The sequence below is a fragment of the Sebastes fasciatus genome, chromosome 5 (genome assembly GCF_043250625.1).
Source record: "Sebastes fasciatus isolate fSebFas1 chromosome 5, fSebFas1.pri, whole genome shotgun sequence".
In the NCBI taxonomy this organism is placed as follows: domain Eukaryota; kingdom Metazoa; phylum Chordata; class Actinopteri; order Perciformes; family Sebastidae; genus Sebastes; species Sebastes fasciatus.
Window position 1 is genome coordinate 14,772,008 of NC_133799.1, and position 22,321 is coordinate 14,794,328.

General features: G+C 38.5%; 3 protein-coding genes across 4 annotated transcripts; 2 read left to right on the forward strand and 1 right to left on the reverse strand.

Moving 5' to 3' along the window:
- Nucleotides 1-113: 113 nt before the first annotated feature.
- Nucleotides 114-12,978, forward strand: dnase2b (deoxyribonuclease II beta). 2 transcript variants are annotated; one of them, XR_012593912.1, is made up of 7 exons: nt 114-2,167; nt 2,391-2,565; nt 6,154-6,232; nt 6,616-6,777; nt 7,796-7,993; nt 9,354-10,901; nt 12,225-12,978. XR_012593912.1 is itself a non-coding variant. In XM_074635201.1 (6 exons), exons 1-6 carry the CDS (start codon nt 2,058-2,060, stop codon nt 9,686-9,688), a joined length of 1,059 nt encoding a protein of 352 aa, XP_074491302.1. In that variant the 5' UTR covers nt 114-2,057; the 3' UTR covers nt 9,689-11,022. The 2 variants fall into 2 exon arrangements, 1 of the variants encoding a protein (XP_074491302.1); XM_074635201.1 differs by lacking the exon at nt 12,225-12,978 and having other exon boundaries at nt 9,354-11,022.
- rpf1 (ribosome production factor 1 homolog) lies at nt 12,663-19,900 on the forward strand. The gene is made up of 10 exons (XM_074635199.1): nt 12,663-12,701; nt 13,218-13,626; nt 15,193-15,249; nt 15,384-15,464; nt 15,559-15,654; nt 17,026-17,179; nt 17,478-17,560; nt 17,697-17,878; nt 18,182-18,308; nt 19,154-19,900. Exons 2-10 carry the CDS (start codon nt 13,366-13,368, stop codon nt 19,193-19,195), a joined length of 1,083 nt encoding a protein of 360 aa, XP_074491300.1. The 5' UTR covers nt 12,663-12,701; nt 13,218-13,365; the 3' UTR covers nt 19,196-19,900.
- On the reverse strand, nt 19,894-22,025 carry LOC141767672 (guanine nucleotide-binding protein G(I)/G(S)/G(O) subunit gamma-5). The gene is made up of 3 exons (XM_074635207.1): nt 21,812-22,025; nt 21,160-21,320; nt 19,894-20,182 (listed from the first exon to the last, which is right to left on the reverse strand). The coding sequence occupies exons 1-2, from the start codon at nt 21,890-21,892 to the stop codon at nt 21,195-21,197; spliced, it is 207 nt and encodes a 68-aa protein (XP_074491308.1). The 5' UTR covers nt 21,893-22,025; the 3' UTR covers nt 19,894-20,182; nt 21,160-21,194.
- Between the last annotated feature and the right edge of the window lie 296 nt (nt 22,026-22,321).

The window sequence follows — 22,321 nt, forward strand, 5'->3', positions numbered from 1 at the left end:
CTTTAGGGCATGCACATGTACACACAAACACACACACTCTTGCTTTATTATATGCACATGTAGGATCAAAGAGGGAACCCAAAGTACACTGTAATAAGACCAACTTTTGGGTTAAAACAGGTTGTGAAAAAACAATGGAAGTATGTAAGTGAGCGTGAATGGTTGTTCAGGGTACCCCCCGCGAACCTGAATAGGATAAGCGGTTAAAGATAATGGATGGATGGTATGTGATGAGTTTGCATTGTCTTTCTTCATAGCTAGATTGTCAACCATGTTTAGCTTTAGGTAAACCAACGGCCAGTCGCTCCTTTCATGACTTCTGCATAAAGTTTGGCCGGCTGTTGGTATGCGTTCAACATTTACAGTAAAAACGTAGAAAGAAGTTTGGAAGTTCCCATTCTGTTATTTAGAAGGACTCTCTTTTGCCTGGTTTTGTATGCATGTAATAAAGGTGATATTGTCACCTAATAAGCCATCAAGTCTGCAGTTATAAGTGTTAATCAGGCTAAACCATGATGTTTTTGCCTCAACCAAAGTAAGTATTTTTGTTTGAATTCACATCATTAAGCACGTGTTTACTGCGACAGTAATGTGAGGCTAAGGGGTCTGACAAAGCGTCAGTATGTGACGAGTTGGGATGAGAATGACTTGAAATTTTAGTCATTAACAAAGGATCATGAGTAGTTCACCCTCTAATGAGCCATCAAGTCTGCAGTTATAAATATTTATATTTTGTTTGTTTGTCTGTTTGTCACCTTTTCCAGGAGGTAAATAGTTAAACAGTCCTTCGGAGGTGTGGTTAACTAGAGAGCTAAACAGACAAAGCAAGTGTCATGCTTGGGTAGGATGAATAGCAGTCAAGGAGCTTTTTCACAACCTGGCAACCCAGAAGTTTTCCTTATTAATGACTTTTTAGTACCGATATATCTGAAAATGTACTGAAATCACTTCCAGCTAATAACAGATTTCACTGAGCTAATGTCTAATAATAGTCCAGAAAGCCCGTCTGCTGATGCAGTTTCTCCAGATGTGACTCACCCATGTGTGTGTACAAAAAATGCTAAATATATATTGATTTTAACTTAACTTTTTACATTTAATTCACTCTCTCTAAAAGCAATATTTCATTGCGACCAAAGACTAAATGTAATATGAAAAGAAGAAAAATTGGATCTCAAAAGTGATATCACATGTTTTGGTATGAAGACGTGATGACAGATAAAAAACAAACAGATATTGTTATAGATTATTTTATTTCATGTGGTCTGGACATGCAATCACAAACTCGATGGGCTGGCTTATTTAGACTCTAAACAAACAAGCAACTTTTAAAAGTCATATTGTAGTAGGACATTTATTCGAGGTTCAATATATTCATCCGTAAAACATTGAATAAATTATCCTACCTTTATGTTTTTAATGCTTAATTTCTTGACATGTTTTACTATTCACTGGTGGTTTTCTTATTTTGAAGTAAAGTGGAACTACAGATTAGAAGGGTAACTGCACAACTAATGTTTGACTGATTTAATTAAGTTAAATGTCAGCCTTAATCGATGCCACCGACAAAAAAAATAGGTGGCCAAGTTAAATGAAAGTGTTTTATTTCACTTCTCTGTTACAAGGTGAAAGAGTCTTTTGACCAGATGGTTTCCAGTTCAGTGATCAGCGGCCCCATCGCTAATAAAAGACGACTGTGGTTGCACTGAGAAGCTCCCAGGTGTCAACACATGTGTTGACACCTGGGAGCTTTCACTTTGAATGTGAAGAACAGTGCTGAAAAAGACTAAAACTATCACTAGATAAGTAGGTACAGTTTGTAGACTCAAGGTATTCACACAGATTAAGAGCCAGTAAAAGACTCCAAACATTTAATTCAATATTGCACCTATAAACTCTCACTTTCCCTTCAATATTCCCCCATCATGTGACCAGATCTTCTGACTTCCTGTTTTGCATCTTCACTTTCAAAGTTACTCAATCATGAAGTGCACGACCAAACAAAAGATTTCAAATTCCCTTTTTTTTGTTCACTCTGCCTGCAAGAGTCGTTCAGGATGGCCATACACTTCTGTTTATGCTTCCAGATTATTATCATGTTTTTGTGTTGCACAGTGTGCAGCACTGACATTTCCTGTAAAAATGAAGCCGGCGAGCCCGTTGATTGGTGAGTTGATACGATACATTGCAGCAGAGTTATACCACAAAGTTGTTTTTTTATGATGCGTGAAATTTCCTGTGTATTTTGGAGGGTGAGCAGATGTTGTTGGTACTATGTTTTAATACATTTGGGCATGAAATCAACATAAAATCTATTCAATTATTTTTGATTTTGTCCTCTTTTCTAAAATACTGCAGTAAAAGTATATTTCTCTCTCCTTCCACTGCAGGTTTATCATCTACAAACTGCCCCGGTATAAGATTGGCGAGGTCGGCAGTGGGGTGGACTACATGTACCTGGACTCCTCAGTAGGGAGCTGGCAGATGAGCAAATTCATGGTTAACACCAGTCAAGGAGCCATAGGGAGCACACTGAACCAGCTTTACATGGGGAAGGCCTACAAGGTGAGATTATGCTCTTAAAGTGGGTTTTATACACTGATTCCCGTGTATAGAAGATAGAAACCCTTGTGGCTTTAATCAGACTTAACAGAGCTGATGAGTGTGCTGAGTAGACACTCTTTTATTTCCTTTGGGGAACTGAGTTAAAGCTGTACGTTAAACAAGCTTCCCCAGCCAGAACGCAGTCCTTCCTCATGCTGTTTACTTTGTGTTGCATGTACAGTAATTTCACATTATAGTGTTTGGAGATCAGGATCAAGACAAATAAACTGAAAAGAAACAAAGAAAAATGTTACTTTTGATAAAGCAATAGTTGGACATTTTAGGAAAAATGCATAGTCACTTTCTTGCCAAGAGTTAGATCAAATCAAATCAAATCAATTTATTTTTGTATAGCGTCAAATCACAACAGAAGTTATCTCAAGATGCTTTATATGTAGAGCAGGTCTATGACCGTACACCATAGTTTTGAGACCCAACAGGATCCACCAAGCGCACTGTGGCCAGGAAAAACTCCCCGATTACTGGGAAGAAACCTGGAGCAGAACCGGGCGCAGGGCGGGCGGCCATCTGCCGAGACCGGCTGGGGGGATAGATAGATAGAGTGAGAGAGAGAGAGAGAGAGATAGAGAGAGAGAGATATAGAAGCAGCCACAATAGCAGTCTAGCAGCTGTAATAACTAATACAAGTAGGGCTGATAATACAAAACCAATAGTGGTGGATGGAAAGAGTGATAATACAACTATCGGAAAGCCAGCACTGTCCAGCATCTCTCCTCAGTACGTCCATGTGTATTGGTGTGGGACGTCCCTGCGATCGATGCCCGTGCGTTGGTTCCTGCAGCATCAGCATGCTTGCTGGGAGCTCTTGATGTCTTTGGCAGTGATTGAGAAGTGTTATTCTCCAGGCTGCCACATTGTCATTAGGTGTTGGAAATCCCTCGTTAGCATTGGTAGTCCCTCGTACAGACGTAGTTAATTAGGGATGGTAGCAGTTGGTGTCAAGCAGGCACCGACGCGGCAGCAGATGCAGCCACAATACCGGAGACCACCAAGATCCAGGTGAAACCCTGCTCCAAGTGTACCCATGCTCCAGGTATAACCTCGCTCCCTGGTGTGATCCCGCTCCAGGTATGACCTCACTCCAGGTGTGACCCCGCTCCACGGTTAGCTGCGAGACAAGGAGGCACAAGGACTCCCGGGAAGGAATGAAGTTAGTAACAACATGGACATGGGACATGAGTATATACAGAAGGAGAGGGGAGCTCAGTGTGTCATAGGAAGTTCCTTATGACAGTGTGTCATAGGAAGTCCCCCGGCAGTCTATGCCTATAGCAGCTTAAGTATAAGCGTTATCAAAGAGGAAAGTCTTTAGCCTACTCTTAAATGTAGAGACGGTGTCTGCCTCCCGGACTGAAACTGGGAGCTGGTTCCAGAGAAGAGGAGCTTGATAGCTGAAGGCTCTGGCTCCCATTCTACGTTTGGAGACTCTAGGAACCTCAAGTAACCCTGCATTCTGTGAGCGCAGTGCTCTAGTGGGGTAGTAGGGTACTATGAGCTCTTTAAGATATGATGGGGCCTGACCGTTTAGCGCTTTGTAGGTGAGGAGGACGATTTTAAAATCTATTCTAGATTTTACAGGCAGCCAGTGCAGAGAAGCTAATACAGGCGTAATATGATCTCTTTTTCTAGTTCTAGTCAGTACACGTGCTGCAGCATTCTGGATCAACTGGAGAGTCTTAAGAGACTTATTGGAGCAGCCTGATAATAAGGAATTGCAGTAATCGAGTCTAGAGGTAACAAATGCATGGACTAATTTTTCTGCATCATTTTGACACAGGATGTGCCTGATCTTCGCAATGTTACGTAGATGAAAGAAGGCAGTCCGTGAGGTTTGTTTTATGTGAGAGTTAAAGGACATATCCTGGTCGAAGACAACTCCCAGATTCCTTACGGTGGTGCTGGAGGCCAGGGCAATGCCATCTAAAGTAACTATATCATTAGATAATTTGTTTCGGAGGTGCTCAGGGCCTAGTACAATAACTTCAGTTTTGTCTGAGTTTAACATCAGGAAATTGCAGGTCATCCAGGTTTTTATGTCCTTAAGGCATGCTTGAAGTTTAGTTAACTGGTTTGTTTCGTCTGGCTTGATTGATAGATATAATTGAGTATCATCTGCATAACAATGAAAGTTTATGGAGTGTTTTCTAATAACATTGCCTAAGGGAAGCATATATAAGGTAAATAGAATTGGTCCAAGTACAGAACCCTGTGGAACTCCGTGACTAACTTTGGCGTACATGGAGGACTCATCGTTGACATGTACAAACTGAGATCGATCTGATAAATAGGACTTAAACCAACTTAGTGCAGTTCCTTTAATGCCAATTAAATGTTCCAGTCTTTGTAATAGGATGTCATGGTCAATGGTGTCGAAAGCAGCACTGAGATCTAGCAAGACAAGTACAGAGACAAGTCCTTTGTCGAGGAGATTGAGGAGATTGATTCCCCCTCTCATGTCTGTACGGTAAATATGAAGCTAAACCCAGTCAGCTTGGGTTAGCTTAGCTTAGCATAAAGACTGGAAATAGCTAACCTGGTTCTGTTCAAAGGTACCAAAATCCACCTACCAGGACCTCTGAAGCTCACTAACTAATGTATCTTTAGTTAAATTTGATCACAAAAAAATTATATATCTTTTGTTTAAAGAAACAGTGTGTAACATTTAGGGGGATCTATTAGCAGAAATGGAATATAGTATTCATAACCATGTTTTAATTAGTGTATAATCACCTGAAACTAAGAATTGTTGTGTTTTCGTTAGCTTAGAATGAGCCCTTCATATCTACATAGGGAGCGGGTCCTTTTCACAAAGTCCTCCATTAGGCTCTGCCATGTTTCTACAGTAGCCCAGAACGAACAAACCAAACACTGGCTCTAGAGAGAACCTCTCATGTTTTTACGTTACCTGAAGGCCACCGTAGTACTCCGACACGTTTGTGAAACTGCGTTAACGTGAGCTGCAGAGTGCAAACAGAGTGCAAAACCGTGGAACTGACTTCCGTTTATATTAAAGTAGTGTTATTATGGTAAGGATAGCCTCAGAGTGAGGTGAACGGCGTTACCAAGGTTTTGCACTTGGCGGCTCACGTTACCGCAGTCTTGGAAAGGGAGGAGTGAGCGGAGGGGTACTCAATTGGTTGCAATCTGCAACCACACCACTAGATGCCACTAAATCCTACACACTGTACCTTTAACCTGTATAAAAAAAATAAAAAATGAGAACTTGTGGTTTTGCAGGGGGTTATGTGCCAAATTATTTCTTGGCCAGGACCAGTACCTTCCTGAAGTCTTGTCATCACCATGAGATTGCCAGGCAACCAGTGGAGACTGGTAACAGGCATTTGTTACCATTGTTCAGAGACAGAGAGTACTGGACAGACATGGGACTCTTGACAAGAAAGCAAATAATGTTTCCTAAAGTGTCAAACTATTCCTTTAAGATATCAACAGGGGCTGTATAGACAAAATAGTAGCCCAAAAGTGTACTTCTCCACATACTGTATACATAAAACAAGTATTTCCCTCTAGTCTAACAGTTCAGTGTATGCACTCTACAATGATGGACCACCGATCCTGGATTACATCCAAGGATACGGACACACTAAAGGTACAGTACATTATGAAAATTCAGCTGTGTTTTCAGTAGTTTTCATTTGATTTTGCTTTGATTTCAGTAGTCTGAAGTGTGACTGTATGGCAAAATAACACTCTATACCTGTGGGACCTGTGTATGATAATTTATGACAGATGTATTTCCAGGATGCTGTACGAGCTTTGCAATACTATGATTTAGCAAAAAAAGAACTGATCAATATGTTTTTTGGTGTCAAGGGGAGGAAACGGTCAAAGAGCATCCGTCTGATAACTGCTGTTGACTTTGGATTACTGACTGCCCTGACTTAACTTTGATGGAAATGTTTGCAAGCATGCCTGCTGGTTTACATGTATGTGTGAGACGTGCATTGAGGGTTGTTTGTGTGCGTCCTGCAGGGGTACTGCTCTTTGACCGCTCTCAAGGTTTCTGGCTTTCGCACACCATTCCCCATTTCCCCTCGTTCCCCGAGAGAGGCTACCTTTACCCCTCCTCTGGCAAAGTCAATGGCCAGACTGCTCTCTGCATAACCCACCACTATGATCAGTTCCTCCAGATAGGTGAGTGAACGCTCATGAAGCAACAGGCTCTGACTTACTCCAGCTCTGAACACATCCCAAACTTACAAAACTCTCTATTTGCTGAACCTGTGAAAACGTTTACACAGTGACCTTGAATTTTGTCAGTGCTTTCAATACACACAGATTCAACTCCAAATGTACACAAACCTGCAAAGTCCAATGATGTTTTGAGGGTCTACTCTCTTATAATAAGATCTGGAAAATGAAATATATAGAATATCGTGGCCCAATATGCAACTTACACAAGTGCAGAAACTTGAAACCTCCAGCAATGAAAATATAAAGGTAGGAGATATATTGTATCCAGCAGTTAAACTTTTGAAAGGAAAAATATTTGCATCATAGATTTTATAATGAGGGAGAGGGAGTAAATGTAGTGTTGGGATTTTTTAACAAGGTAATTGAACTTCTTTTGTGAAATAACCATATCAGACACAAATCATTATTCATATTATTTGCCATAAAACATGTCTGGTGGGGGTCTCTAAAGGAGTTTTCCAGAGTTTTAAAATGGTAAAGTAATAAGAAACATGGTAGTATCGTTAGCAATGCTGTTGATAAATGCCATTTGTTTTGTACTGTCATAGTCTGTGCATATGACATGAATCAATATCTTCAGTCTCATTGATGAAACAGACTTTATTAATGAGACCGACCCCACTACAACTTTGTATTAGTAAGAGAAAATCTGGAATATATAAAGCTTTTAGTTCTCACTGAGGAACATCCATATAGCAGAGATTGTAGACACAGTTGTATATAACCAGTATTTATTGTTGGTATTGGTTTGATGTTGTATAATTATATATAAAACAATAATTCAGTTCAACCCTGTCAGGGAAAGCATTTCTTAAATCAGCTCTAATTTCCTTTCTGTTCTTTAGAAGTAATGTTCTGTAAAATCTTAAAAGCATCCTACAGTGCACCCTTTAGTTTTCTAACACACAGCATCTCTTTATTTCTCTCTTCTTTGTGATGCACTCTTCTCTCTCTCCAGCGAAGCAGCTGGCGTACCTTTACCCACGCTTCTATAACTGCTCCGTACCTGCTGCATTCTTGGCCGACGTGCCTCAGTTGGCCCAGTTATGTAAGGGCTCCAAACCGCTGCTGGCCTCAGATAAGAGAGTGGAGCAGCTTTTCTCAATGCAAGGGGAGAAGTTTGTCAGCTTTGTCAAATCTGAACGCTTTGTGGACGGTAAGGTATTCCTCATGTACTGTTGGTCATTTATATTTTACTCTTTAGACATTTAGTTGCTCCTTTGCTGGCACTTAAACAGAAAATCTCACAGCGAAATTGCAGTTGTAAACTTTTTACACAACAATTTTGCAAAGACTTCTATCTGCCACTGTCTTGTTTGCACATTTCACTTGTCTGCCACAGTCACTCATTATCAAGTGCAGATACACTATCATCTCATGAACACACCCCACCCAAGGCCTTCAAGAGTACTCTCTGCTCCCATCGTTTTGGGCTTGTGACCCCCAGTGGTGGATGAAGTACCTGAAAGCCACACTTGAGTAAAAGTACAGATATCTAACCAGAAAATAACTTTAGTAATCATCTATTAGAATATTGCTTGAGTAAAAGTCTTATCTGATATTTACTGTACTTAATTATCAAAAGTAATTTTCTGATGTTAAATGTTCTTAAGTGTTGAAAGTAAAAGTATGAGTAAATGCTGTTAATAAAAAAGCACGCAAGTCAGAATTTTGAGATTCATGAAGTTTATTCCCTCTAACATGTACACCTCTTTAAAAATGGAGGCTACATTACACTTGAAGAAAAATGAGGTCTTCACAACTTAAAGGATTTAAAGAACAAAATACAGTTTTTCTTTCTTTTGTAGTTGCAAGTAGCATGATGCAGCATGACAATAATATAAGCACACAGAAGTTACAGTACACATCAACAAAGTATACAACAAACAGGTCAAGGATATCAACAAAGTATACAACAAACAGGTCAAGGATATCAACTTAGGTCAAGGACATCAACATAAAACAAATCAAGGACATCAGCATAAGGTACAACATCAATTCATAGTAAACACCTGCATTCACACTGCTCTATGTCAGTCAAAAGACTTAAATAAAAAAGATTAAATTGATTAAAAGGGATTAGCTTTTGCAGAATGTTCCATTTGTGTGGTGCATAGTATTAAAGAGCCACTTTCTCAGTATGGACATGATGATTTTTTGAGGACCAGATAGTCTTGGGACCAAGTGCAGTGTGAATTTGATCTATAGCTAAAAAGCCTGGAGCATGAAGGTTATATTTGTGCTGTAAAACATCATAGAGCTCATTTAGAATATGAATCCCAGGACTTATTTCTAAGAACTTTATATTTAAATGTTCAATTGAAAAAAATATTTCCAGTTTTGTCCAAAAAGTTTGCATTTGCGTTTCATCGATTTACTCCCTAAAAAGACAGTTAATGCAATATTAATAACATCAAACTATATTTATTACTCTACCTATATTTACTATGTGCTTCTTTTATGTCATTGTCCATCATAATCCAACTGAACTAACCCCCTGACTGACATTCATTCAGACATCTACGCGGGCTGGGTGGCTCAGGCTCTGGATGCCGACCTGCTGGTGGAGTCCTGGCAGACAAAAGGTCACGAGCTGCCCTCCAACTGCTCCCTACCCAAACACGCCATGAACATCAAGAGGGTCCGGCTTCCTGGATCAGTCCTGTTCCAGTCCCACTACGACCACTCAAAGTGGTGCGTGTCGCTAGCCTACGAGGACCAGGTGACCTGCCTGGGGGATCTGAACAGGGAGAGGGCCCAGCAGTGGCGTGGTGGAGGGCTGGTCTGCACATTCAACCCCTTGATTTACAACGCCTTCAGACAGGTGGTGGACTGTTACATTGACTGTTGAACGAGAGACACGGATAGGATAATTAGGACTGGACTCACTCGGCATGGTTTGAATCGGTTTCAAATTCATGGGACTGCATGTGGAGGTCCTATTAGGGTTAAAGCAGCTGACCTGCAACCATCAGACCACACAGGTATCCAATTTAGTCTATTTGCCAGCTTATAGAGCCCCAGTTCACAAAGTTTTATGTGAGAAATGTACAGTATAGGTCCCCAGCATTTAGAAACTTCAGAATGATAACTTGCATATGTTGGACAATTAGCATAATATGCATTAATTAGCATAATCACCTATATAGGCAATATTTCAAAAACTGCTTGGCCGATTTGGACAATATTGGAGTGGTTTGGGGGCTTATTGAAGATGCTGAATCCATTTATGACATTTTCAAAATTCAAAACGGTTGTTTAAACCCCAAGTAGCCATATTTCAACTCCCATTGGGCCGAATTTGATGATGTTTCAGGCTATATAGAAGTTTTAGAGGAAGCTTAATCGATGGGGTTGGACAGATGTGTTTGTGCTTATGTATTTTAAATAACTGAAATAACTTCAACTTATAAATTGTAGGATATTTATGATGCACAATTGGATATTGGAGGTAACAAAGGCAAGTACCACACCAAACTAGAATAATATGACTATGGCTAAATTATATCCTCAAAGATAGAGAGAGGGGAGAATAATACAAGTAGTAAAAGTAAATGTTTAACAGATACAGTAGAACAAGTGAGTTCTGGGACAGAATTAACAGAGCAGAAAACTGTATGTGCACTAGTTAAACATAACGCACATTTGGAATACTTTCATCAAGCAAGAATGCCTTAGAATGCACTGTTATAAACCATGTCATCATCATCATCGTCTGCTCTGTCTTCATCTTCTTGAGTTGCGGAAATATTGCCCATATAGGTAATTATGGTAATTAATGATAATTATGCTAATTGTCCAACATATGCAGTTTCTAAATGCTGGGGACCCATACTGTATATTTCAAACATAAAACTTTAGGGTGCTCAACATTTGTGGGTTTACATTGCTGGCAAGAAATCAGCCATCAATTTCTGGAAAAAAAAGGCTTCAACAAGTGCTTGAATTTAACTTTTTGAGGCCTTGTTGTTATGTTTTCACCGGCATAGGTAACATAGTCGTTACCTGTATGTGGTTTGGAAGATGATGGCAGCAGGTCAAGCCTTTGATAATCTACTGACAAAGTTACATAGGCTTTTTCATGTGACTATATGTTAAATTAACAAACATGCAATAAACAACAATTGTGTAAAAATATAGTTCATTTGCATCACATAACTTGCCCGTGTTTATGTAAGAACCTTTATTCCTTTACTTTTTATGTTTTTTGAGGAACTCAAAGCAATTAAATCTAAATTAAATACTGCTACTTCAGAATATGTTGGGAACATGTGTTTAAACTTTAAAAGATCAGGGGCAATGAAGGTCAGAAAATGGGTTAAATCTAGGTGGGGAAAGTGAAAGAGCATCCCCTCCTGCGGTGAAATGCTGCTCCCTCATCCCCACCTCAGGCTTGACCTTAACCCCCAACTTCTCCAGTGGACCTTACCCAGTAGCCAGCTGCAGATCAGACTGTGGTTGTACTGGTGTGTGTCATTATAAGTGTGAGAGGGCTGTTTCTGGATTTAAAAAGAAGTTTGCTTAACTTTCCTGAATGAATGAAGGTATTCTGTAATAACACAACCTATATCCATTGAATGTTTAGTTATAATTTACGCAGGTGGAGACTGACTGCATTTACAGTATATCATCTTCACATCTCGGTGGTTGCTTCCTTGTCAGGAAGATAGTGACCAGTGTTTTCGGTAAACAGTGTCACCTTGTGGTCAGACTGGTAGAATCATACTGTACATGTAGTAACAACACTGCTCTTTACGTTTAGACCATCATTGCATCCTAAATTCTTATTTCCCTGAAACAAACCAAGAATTCTGCCACAAGGTTGAGATTATTTCAATACACGTCAACTTATTTCAAGGATTTTCTAGAATCATAAAGACACTCATTTCTACAAATCTCCTGATACAAGAAAAATTGCACTGGTAGCAACATGCAAATGTAAATCAGCTTTATTGTCACACATTGTTTTTTGTACTCAGCATATCACACAGTGAAATTTACTCTCTGCATTCAACCCATCCTGGTGTTAGGAGCAGTGGGCAGTTACTATATAGCGCTCGGGGAGCAGTTTAGGGGTCCGGTGCCTTGCTCAAGGGAACCCCGGCAGTGCCCAGGAGGTGAATTGGCACGTCTCCAGCTACCAGTCCATGGAGAATTAAACCGGCAACCCTCTGGTTGTGAAGCCAAGTCCCTATGGACTGAGCTACTGCCGCCCCAAATATACATTAAAGACAGGAATCTATTTCCGTGTGCCATTGTCACCTATCACATGAAATCACAATTATTATCCAAACCACCCCTCAGCGTTATCTTTTTTATACAGTACATCTACTGGTTCCTGGTTCAGCAACACTTTAATCACTCATTGTTTGTTCAAAATAGAGGAGATTTTAATTTCTCAACTCCAATGTCACGCTGATCCCCTTATTGTGACCTCAGTTCTCCCACTGGCTCTGTGCTGTTCCCACCATGTCTCACTGTGTGGCAGTATACCGATGGCTCCCCCTTCAGTCTCCAACCGTTTCACACTGCTTATGATTCTTATGAAATGTTAGTCCCTGAAGGTCATGTCCATTGTTTACCTGACCTATGGAGGCATCAAAGTCAGACAGTTTTATGCAAAACTAAATCAGCTGAGTAGCTGCAGTTGTAAACTTTTTACACAACTTGACAATTTTGTAAAAACGTCTATCTGCTACTGTCTTGTTTGCACTTGTCTTCACTTGTCTGCCACAGTCACGCTATCAGGTGCAGACACACTCATCTCAGAGCATTGAAGCGAATGAACACACCACACCCAAGGCCTTCAAAAGTACTGTCTGCTACCAACATTTTTGGCTTGTAACGTGACCCCATAGAATGAGGTAACAACGTAGTTGTGAGCTTCATCACATTTTTTGTGTGGACAGTTGGGAGCAGTCATTTTTTTTCATTCGTAAGATTTTTAGGGGCAACGGTTTGTTGTATTTAAAAAAACAAACAAACTAATATGTCAAGATTATGAGCCCTGAGCATGAAGGTTATATTTGTGCTGTAAAACATCGTTGAGCTTATTTATAAATATGAATCTCCAGACTCATTACAGTATAATCACACTTCTAAGAACTTTATATTTAAATGTTCAATTCTTATAATAATTTTGTATATGCATATATATATGTATTTATATGCATAAATATATATTATGTATATATTTATATGTATATATATATGTATATGTATATTTGTATATGTATATATATATATAGTATATATATATATATACTATATATATATTAAATGTAACTAACAATGTCATTTCTATCTTTAAATTCAAGCATTTCCATGAAGCTGTGTTGCTGTTCCAGTAAATTGCTGCTCTTTCTCCTCCTCACCACTAGGTGTCCCCCACATTATTATGTCCGACCACCCCAACTCCGTCACTTCCGATTCCGGGTCCTGAGCACGACACGAACCGGAAGCTAGCTCCACACCACACCACACACACGTGAAAAACATTTAGCTCAAAACAGACAGCTCTCACACGAGATGGATATCATGGAGGTTCCCGTGACTCAGGAGAGTACTGGTAAGAAAAAGAAGAATAAGATGAAGATGAAGAGACAGAGTCCGGAGGGAGAGGGAGATGGAGGAGTCGAGATGAAGGAAGAGGAGAAGATGATGGAGAAGATGAAGGAGAAGAGCGACCTAGCAGGAGGTTTCTTCCCACCAACCTTCAGTGTGTCCGAAATCAAGAACAAACAGCGAAGACACCAAATGTTCATGAAGTTCAAGCAGGAGAAAAGAAAGGTAAAGACTCATAAATGTACTAGCTACAAGTTAGAGTTGTCATTTAACAAGTAAACGCTCAGTGAAGCTAAGTTTATTAGGTACAACTAATTCAAGTCCTTTATTGTCATTGTGTAGTACAACGAAATTAGATTGTGACAATCCCATAGGTGCTAATGAAAAGATAATACAAATAAAAAGAGATAGTGCAATATAAATATAAAAAATATAAAAGATAATACAAATAAAAAGAGAGTGCAATATAAATATAAAAAAATATAAAAGATAATACAAATAAAAAGAGGTAGTGCAATATAAATATAAAAAATATAAAAGATAATTCAAATGAAAAGAGGTAGTGCAATATAAATATAAAAAATATAAAAGATAATACAAATAAAGAGTGCAATATAAATATTAAAAATACAAAAGATAATACAAATAAAAAGAGTGCAATATAAATATAAAAAATATAAAAGATAATACAAATAGAGTGCAATATAAATATTAAAAATATAAAATAATACAGATAGAGTGCAATATAAATATTAAAAATATAAAAGATAATACAAATAGAGTGCAATATAAATATTAAAAATATAAAAGATAATACAAATAGAGTGCAATATAAATATTAAAAATATAAAAGATAATACAAATAGAGTGCAATATAAATATTAAAAATATAAAAGATAATACAAATAGAGTGCAATATAAATATTAAAAATATAAAAGATAATACAAATAGAGTGCAATATAAATATTAAAAATATAAAAGATAATACAAATGGAGTGCAATATAAATATTAAAAATATAAACGATAATACAATTAAAAAGAGTGCAATATAAATGATAATACAATATAAAATACAATATGTATATTGTTGAGATGACAGTTTTACCAGAGGTAAATATGCCACCCCTCAACATTTATCTGAAAGTTGCAATTATTAGTAACGATAATTATCATTGCTGATTGATCTGTTAATGTTTTCGAATTTAATTATTTATTTACCAGGTACAGTGCACATTAATCAGCATTTCAGTTTCTACCTCAATGTAAATGTGCCAGAGTCAGCTAAAGAGCTAATGTTCGTCTGCAGTCCCTGGGCAGGTTATTACTAATTAGAAATATTATCAATACAATGCTTCAGCAACACTACAGTACTACACAACACAGCATAATCATTAAAACATTAGGAAATATCAAATTCAACAGAGCCTAAGTGACATCTTCATGTTGCTTGTTTTGTCTTCGCCCAACAGTCTAAAACCCAACGATATTCAATTTACATTAATATAACAATGACATTAGCAGAAAATCATCACATTTGAGAAGCTGGAACTAAATAATATTTTGCGTTTTTGCTTGACAATTGACTTAAATGATTAATCAATTATTGAGTAATTTTATGTTGAATGACTAATCAATTAATTGCCTACTCATTTCTTATCCAGATCATTTTCAGACGAAAGAGTGATTAATAAATCAATTTATCAACTTTTAACGCTACAGTAAATATACGTTATAAGTACACACCAGCTGGAATTTCAGTGATCATATTTTTTCTGTTTTTATATTTCAGCAAAAGTTGCAGGTGAAGAAAACGAAGAAGAAAGAAAGGGAAGCTTTAGGTGACAAGGTGAGTTTTTATTTTCTCTTTCTTCCCAAATGTTGCCATCATCCGAATGTGGACTCCTAGATTGATGAATTTGACCATTAAACAAGGTAACAGCATTAATATGGGTATTAATTTTTTATTTTTTCCTCATGAAGGCACCGCCAAAAGAAGTCCCAAAGACGATAGAAAACCAGAGGGTGTACGACGAGACGACAGTTGACCCAGAGGATGAAGAGGTGTGGACCCAGTTTGGTTGAGCTTGTTCAAACGGTTTCAGGTTATATTCATAATGAATCTGTATAAATGTGTGTGTTTTCCTGTCATGTACAGATTGCGTTTGACGAGGGAACTGATGAATTTTCTGCCTACTTCAACGGGTTGACGAACCCCAAAGTGCTCATCACAACATCAGACAGACCAAGAGGGGTGAGTGGCAGCTGCTCGGCATGATACACATTTATATTACTTTTTTCATAATTTCATCGAAGTTGCCAGAATCTGTCAACTTTTAATATCAGCTATTGGCAAACATGCTTTTGAGAAAATTGCATTTGACCTTTTCAAATTATGAAGATAATAATTTCAAGGCATGCGGAGAGGGTGGGGTGGGGGCATATACATAGAAACAGACCTATATTACTTTGGAGTAGTTAGAGAACACATTTAAGTCTGACACCCAGGCCAGGCACCAGGATGAAGTGACTGAGGGGGCTGTTAAAAATTGCAAGGGGGCAATAACCACAAATAGCATTATAACAACTACAGCATGAGGCTACGGTTTCAAAATCAAAGAATACATTTATCAATCCGAGCACTCGCATAAGAACATAGCTGAACACTAAATATATTTTAAATTTATGAACGATGGCACTAGAAACAGCTGTTTGTGGCTTTGAATGGTCTCCTTCTCCATTACTCTCTCTCTACAACCACGAAAAGCAAGCAGGCTAAAGGCCTTTACTGACTGGGGCCATTTTTTCGTTCGATTAATTCGCCTATCAATATATATATTTTTCAAAATGTTGTTTTTATCTTGAATACATTCACACAGAACATTAATATTATGCGTCAAAAAGGCGATGTAATTTTTTTTTTCAGAACGAGGTTGATTGTATGCACTTTCGCACCGCGTGTAAATGCATCGACCAATCAAGTTGTGCTGAACAGTTTGTGTCTATATTTATGAAACAACAACACGGAGGCTCCGTAGTATGAACCAGGACGGCAAACTTTATTGCTCCTTTCAACATTGATAAATGCACCAAAGACCAGATCCACTCCTTCTGTTCTTACCTTTCACAATAAAAGCCCTAGACATATAATATTTGCAGGCAAGTATAATATCGTTTGGCTCGTTTAAAGTACAAGTTTTGAGAAAAAACACAGATACAATGCAGGCTTTTATTTATAAAAATACTATATCAGATTCCAAAAGTTATCCGGGCTGCGGCCCCCTGCTTCCGCGGTCTATAGAGAATGCTACAGTCTGAATTAGACTATTGTGGATGGGACTATGTTCTTTATTTCAGCCTTTCTTTCTGATTTAACCAGTTAGTGGCAGTTTTTGTATAAAAGCTTTCTGTTTTTTGTCTTAGTCAACTTTGTGTACCAAAATAGTGTTTGCAACTTGGCATACCGCAGTATCTAATAAAATATTGAGGTTGTTTAACAATCGGTGTGTGTAATCGACATTTCATAGGTGCTGTATGAGGTTTCTTCTCACTCATTATTTTCAAACGGTGTCTTTTCAACCCATTGATCGCTCTCTGATGTACGACTTGTCTAACTGTCTTGCAGAGGGCAGTGAGGTTTTGTGAGCAGTTGGCCACAATAATCCCAGATGCCCACGTGTATTACAGAAGAGGTTTGGCCCTGAAGAGGATCATTCCTCAGTGCGTCGCCAGGAACTTCACCTACCTGATGGTCATCAACGATGATCGAAAAGTGCCAAGTATCCTCAAAAGCAGCAGTGTCAGTAGAGGGGAGGATGATACACAATGCTGTGTACTGCTCTCTAGTATATACTGTGTTACATTACTGTCATTTAGATAATGAATGAGGATTGTGTTTAATTAAATCCATACATTTTTTATACTTTTTACTGAGCTTTTAATCTCGGTAATGAATTTGAAAGTTGCCTCTAAATAAGTGGAATGACTCTACACAGGCGAACCTTGACTAGGTGAGTTGGAACTAGAGCTCACCTTGTCTGACTTTTTAATGTCGGCTCCCTTAACCGTGACTTTAAGATGGTTTGGTTCTCTGTCATCTTCCTGATGGGCCGACTGCACACTTCAAGATCAGCAGTGTTCGACTACGCAAGGAGATGAAGGCAAGTTGATCAATTTAAGCTGTTCTACCGGTTTCTGTTTTGATTAAGTGGGACACATGTAATATCAGGACAATCATAATGGGTTATATTACACGGCTCACGATTTCTTTATAAGTGTAGTATTTTCTCTCTGCAGAGACGAGGCAAAGATCCAACTGAACACACTCCAGAGGTGATCCTCAACAACTTCACCACACGTCTGGGTCACAGCATCGGCCGGATGTTCGCTGCCCTCTTCCCACAAGACCCTCAGTTTGTGGGTCGACAGGTCGCCACCTTCCACAACCAGAGAGACTTCGTCTTTTTCAGATTCCACAGGTGAGAATTTTAACTGTGGATTCTGACCGCGGTTATAATAGTTTTTAATTTATAATTCGTTTTTTATTGTATTTTAGTTTAGTTTTAGTTGGTTTTCAGACTGCGTTTACTAGTTTAGTTAATTTGGTTTCAGTTTACTAACAATATTTTCCACTGCTTATTTTCGTTTTAATTTCAGTTTATTATAATAACCCTGATTCTGATTTGGTGCATCGTAACATAACCCTCCCTTTTTGGAAGATGCTCAAGACAGTTTATCTTAAATGTAGATGGTCTAATAAACAAGTATTTGTCTCTCTGAAGGTACATCTTCAAGAACGAGAAGAAAGTTGGTATTCAAGAGCTGGGACCTCGCTTCACCCTCAAACTGCGCTCTCTACAGAAAGGCACCTTTGACTCAAAGTTTGGGGAGTACGAGTGGGTCCTGAAGGTGAGTCTCTTTTCTTTGACATGCCAGAAGAGCTGTGACGGTGGAACGGATGGAGTCAGCACTTTATTAATAGTCATTTGTTTTGTGCCATGCCACTTGCAGTGTATTGATGTTTGCCTACATTTGCGTACACATGGTTTGCCAGCCATTTATAAATGATTGCAATCAGTGGTGGAAAGTAACTAAGTACATTTACCCAAGAACTCTACTTAAGTACAAATTCAAGGTACTTTGCTTTAGTATTTCCATTTCAGGCAACTACAGTATGTACTTCTACTCCACTACATTTCAGAGGCAAATGTTGTGCTTTTTAGTCCACTACATTTGTCTGACAGCTTTAGTTACTTTCCAGATTAAAATTTTTCATATCCTTACTGTCCAGTGTAAACCATGTAATTTGATGATTTTGAATGTTTGTGATAAACAAGGAGGATGAAATGTTCCTTTATGTGTTGGGGAAATCCTCCTATTTCTTAAGCTAAATAAACTATTTAAAAAACTTCTTCATGAGCTCAGAAAAACAGCCCTGTTTTCAACTTTATGACGATGCATTTTCCAGTTGATCCAAAAGTTTACTTTTTAGGGATTCGTGGTTCTCACAGGACAGGACTTTTAAGTACATTTTGCTGATAATACATACTTTGATTTAAGTAAGGTTTTTAATGTATAACTTTTACTTGTAGTGAAGTATTTTCACAGTTTGGTATTAGTACTTTTGAATCTGAATACTTCTTCCACCACTGATTGCACCACAGCGACATGTTAAAAGTACTTTTTAAATGTGACTCAAAATAGGAATAATGTTTCCTGTAAAACTAAAAAAAATGCACTTTTTCTGTTTCCAGCGCCATGAGATGGATGCCTGCAGACGGAAGTTCCAGCTTTGAATGCAAAATAACAACCAGCGTTTGTGGTCAGGCAAGGACGTCCTTGTTTATTATAAAAGATATTACAGCTTGTTTGTGGCTTTGCACAAATGGACTTTATATGTGGATATCCAGATTCTTTTTGGATGGCCAGTTTCAACTTCAACTTTCAACTTCAATTGATGACTGGATTTTATGAGATCATGTAGATTCACTTTCTATGAAGCTGCATCTGCAGGCCAAGTTTGGGACGGGAGCCTGTAGCTCATTGCAAGGACTTTTACCCTTTCGGTTAGTTGGAAGACACCAGAGAGGAGACATGCAGGAACACCATATGAATCCCGATAAGCTGAAAATTCGGCCCTACGAGTGCATGTGAAAGCTGTATTAGCAGATGTGCAGTTCTTATTCTTAAATTAATCTCCACAAACTCTTTGAATGTGGCCTGAAATGAATCAGAAAGTCATTGTGAGCCTGCCCTAGTCACAGCTTGTCATGCATGCAGACATACACCACTTCCATCCTGGTCTGTGCTAATGATATCAAGAGCAGTGACTTAACGTGCAGCAGTGTCTGGAAATGGGTAAATGGTTTAAATTGTGTCGACAGTGCAGCTGCTTTCATATTTGACAGGACTTTCAACATAATTCTGGATGACACATTTCACAGATTTCTAAATGTAAATACTCATTTTAATAAAACAAACATGTTGCTGCAAGTTTAAAATGTGTAAATACCATGTATTTATTCTCAAAATCAGACATGAAAAATGTACAATTGAAAAGGCACATATGGGTTAGTTACTTCCAAGCAAGGAGGTTAAGACTTTTCATTGTGCCACATCAGCACCTGGAAATGTTTCCTTATGAGATTTTACAAAAGGCAAAAGTAAAAAACTGTTAGGTTAGTTGCTTATCCCCAAATTCCCGAACGCTCCTGAGACGATTCCAGTCCACAGCACAGGTCCTGCAGCACACGTCCAACAAGGCACCACAATGTCCAAATATCCTGCAGAAATGTTACAGGCATTAGTCAGACCTAATTAGCATTTTACTCAAAAGTTACTGCAGCACTGTACACGTCATCCCCAAGTTCCAACAAGTTTTATTTAGAGTTCTTGCATGCCATTTGAGAGTCGAGCATAAAAAAAAGCTGTGTGAACATGAAATATGTCTTGTTGCCAAAGACTGTTTCCAGGTAATGCAGACAAGGTGGCTGTAAATTATGACCTTAAGTAAACATGAAGGATGCATGTGTTTTTACTTTGATCCCATACCAATGTCCAGTGTAGATAAACATGTAGTATTGTTACAAAAGCAGATGCAAAACATGTTGAGCTTTTCAGACATGCCTATACTCAACTGCTTATTTTTAAGTTGTTATTTTTCTCCATAAAGACAGTGATGAAGTTGTGCTCTCTTGAAGACCACAGAGAATTAAATTAAAGGTCCCATATTGTAAAAAGTGAGATTTTCATGTCTTTTATATCATAAAGCAGGTTTAAGTCCTATATAAATACTGTGAAAGTATCAAAACGCTCAATACACGGAGAAATAAACACAGCCTGTATTCAGAAACTCTGTGTTTGAAACAAGCTGTTAGGATTTCTGTCCATTTGTGATGTCACAAATCTACAATATTTTGACCATTTCACAGTTTTAAACGTAATCATACTAAATGTCTCACAGTTTATTTCCTGTTGCAGTGGATGTGAATGACAACAGCTGACAGGATGTAAACATGGACCCAAGCTGTTTCCTAGCAATGCAATTCCGTTGAAATGCGCTAAAACAGAGCGTTTCAGACCTAGGGTGAATACAGGCATATTCAGACAGACAGTTTGAGAAAAATAATGTGATTTTTGAACATTAAAGCATGTAAACATGTTCTAGTAGAAACACAAAATACAAACATGAACCTGAAAATGAGCATAATATGGGACCTTTAAGGGATGTCATTGAGCAGAAGATGTGTTGGGTACTCACAGAGGGGTCTCCCGATGTGTCGGTGTGTGTGGGTGCTATAGGAAGGAGCAGACTTTCTGCGGTCTGAACGGGTTGTTGCTGGACGACATGCCGGTGAGCAGAGGGTCCTGCTGGGCGTTCTGCAGGCAGTACTGCTGCAGGTCCGCAGCGGCCTGGGACACCTGTTGAAGGAAACACAAAGCGAGTCTTACAAAGTTATCTGCTGTTATGTAACCAACATTAATCCAGTCAGTGACACCATCTGTATTAAAAACACAATGTCCAGTGTAGATAAACATGTAGTATTGGTACAAAAGCAGATGCAAAACATGTTTTCAGACATGCCTATACTCAACTGCTTATCTTTAAGTTGTTGTTTTTCTCCATAATGCTTGTAATCGGTTGCCAGTGGTGGAAGAAGTATTCAGATCTTCTACTGTAATTAACTTAAAGTAGCAATAACAGTGTAGAAATACTCTATTACAAGAAAAGGTCATGCATTTTACTTAAGTAAAAGTACAGCTGGTAAAGGTGACGCTAGTTTTAATGACTTTTTAGCACACTGCACACCCTACCTCAACATTTGTTGTTTACATGTTGTTTACATGTTGTGTTATTAATCTGAATCAAGAGTAAACGCCCTTAAAGAGTAACGTCTCGTTACCAACGTTACCTTAACTCTGTTGATGCCAGCCTCCAGACGCAACTGTTGGACGACTTTCTTCATCGCTACGATGCTGGATGATCCCGACATTGTTAAGATTTAGTTATGTAGTCTTAATAACAACAAATATACAACTTTTACAAAATAAAACTGTTAAGCTTAGCTTGCTAACTACTTCTTCCTCATCACAGAGCTTCCGGTATTCTTTCAAGGCCTATAGAAGGAGGTTAGGCCAAGGGTCTTGTTTCGGGTTATTACGCATGCGCAGTGTAACTATTTCGGCTAGATTTTACTGCGCATGTGTCAAACCCCCTCAACATGACGCGTTGATGACGCGGTTTCAAGCCTCCTTTCCATAGGCCTTGTGTTCTTTAAAGGAGTGTCCGTCCGCTGCTGCTGCCTTCAAGGGATGTTCGTGAAACTCCAGATAATTAATTATACTGTCATCCTAAAGTTATTTTTAGATGTAAATTGCACCAATAAACCACACGTACGTGTTAATGAGAGCAGCCTCTTTTT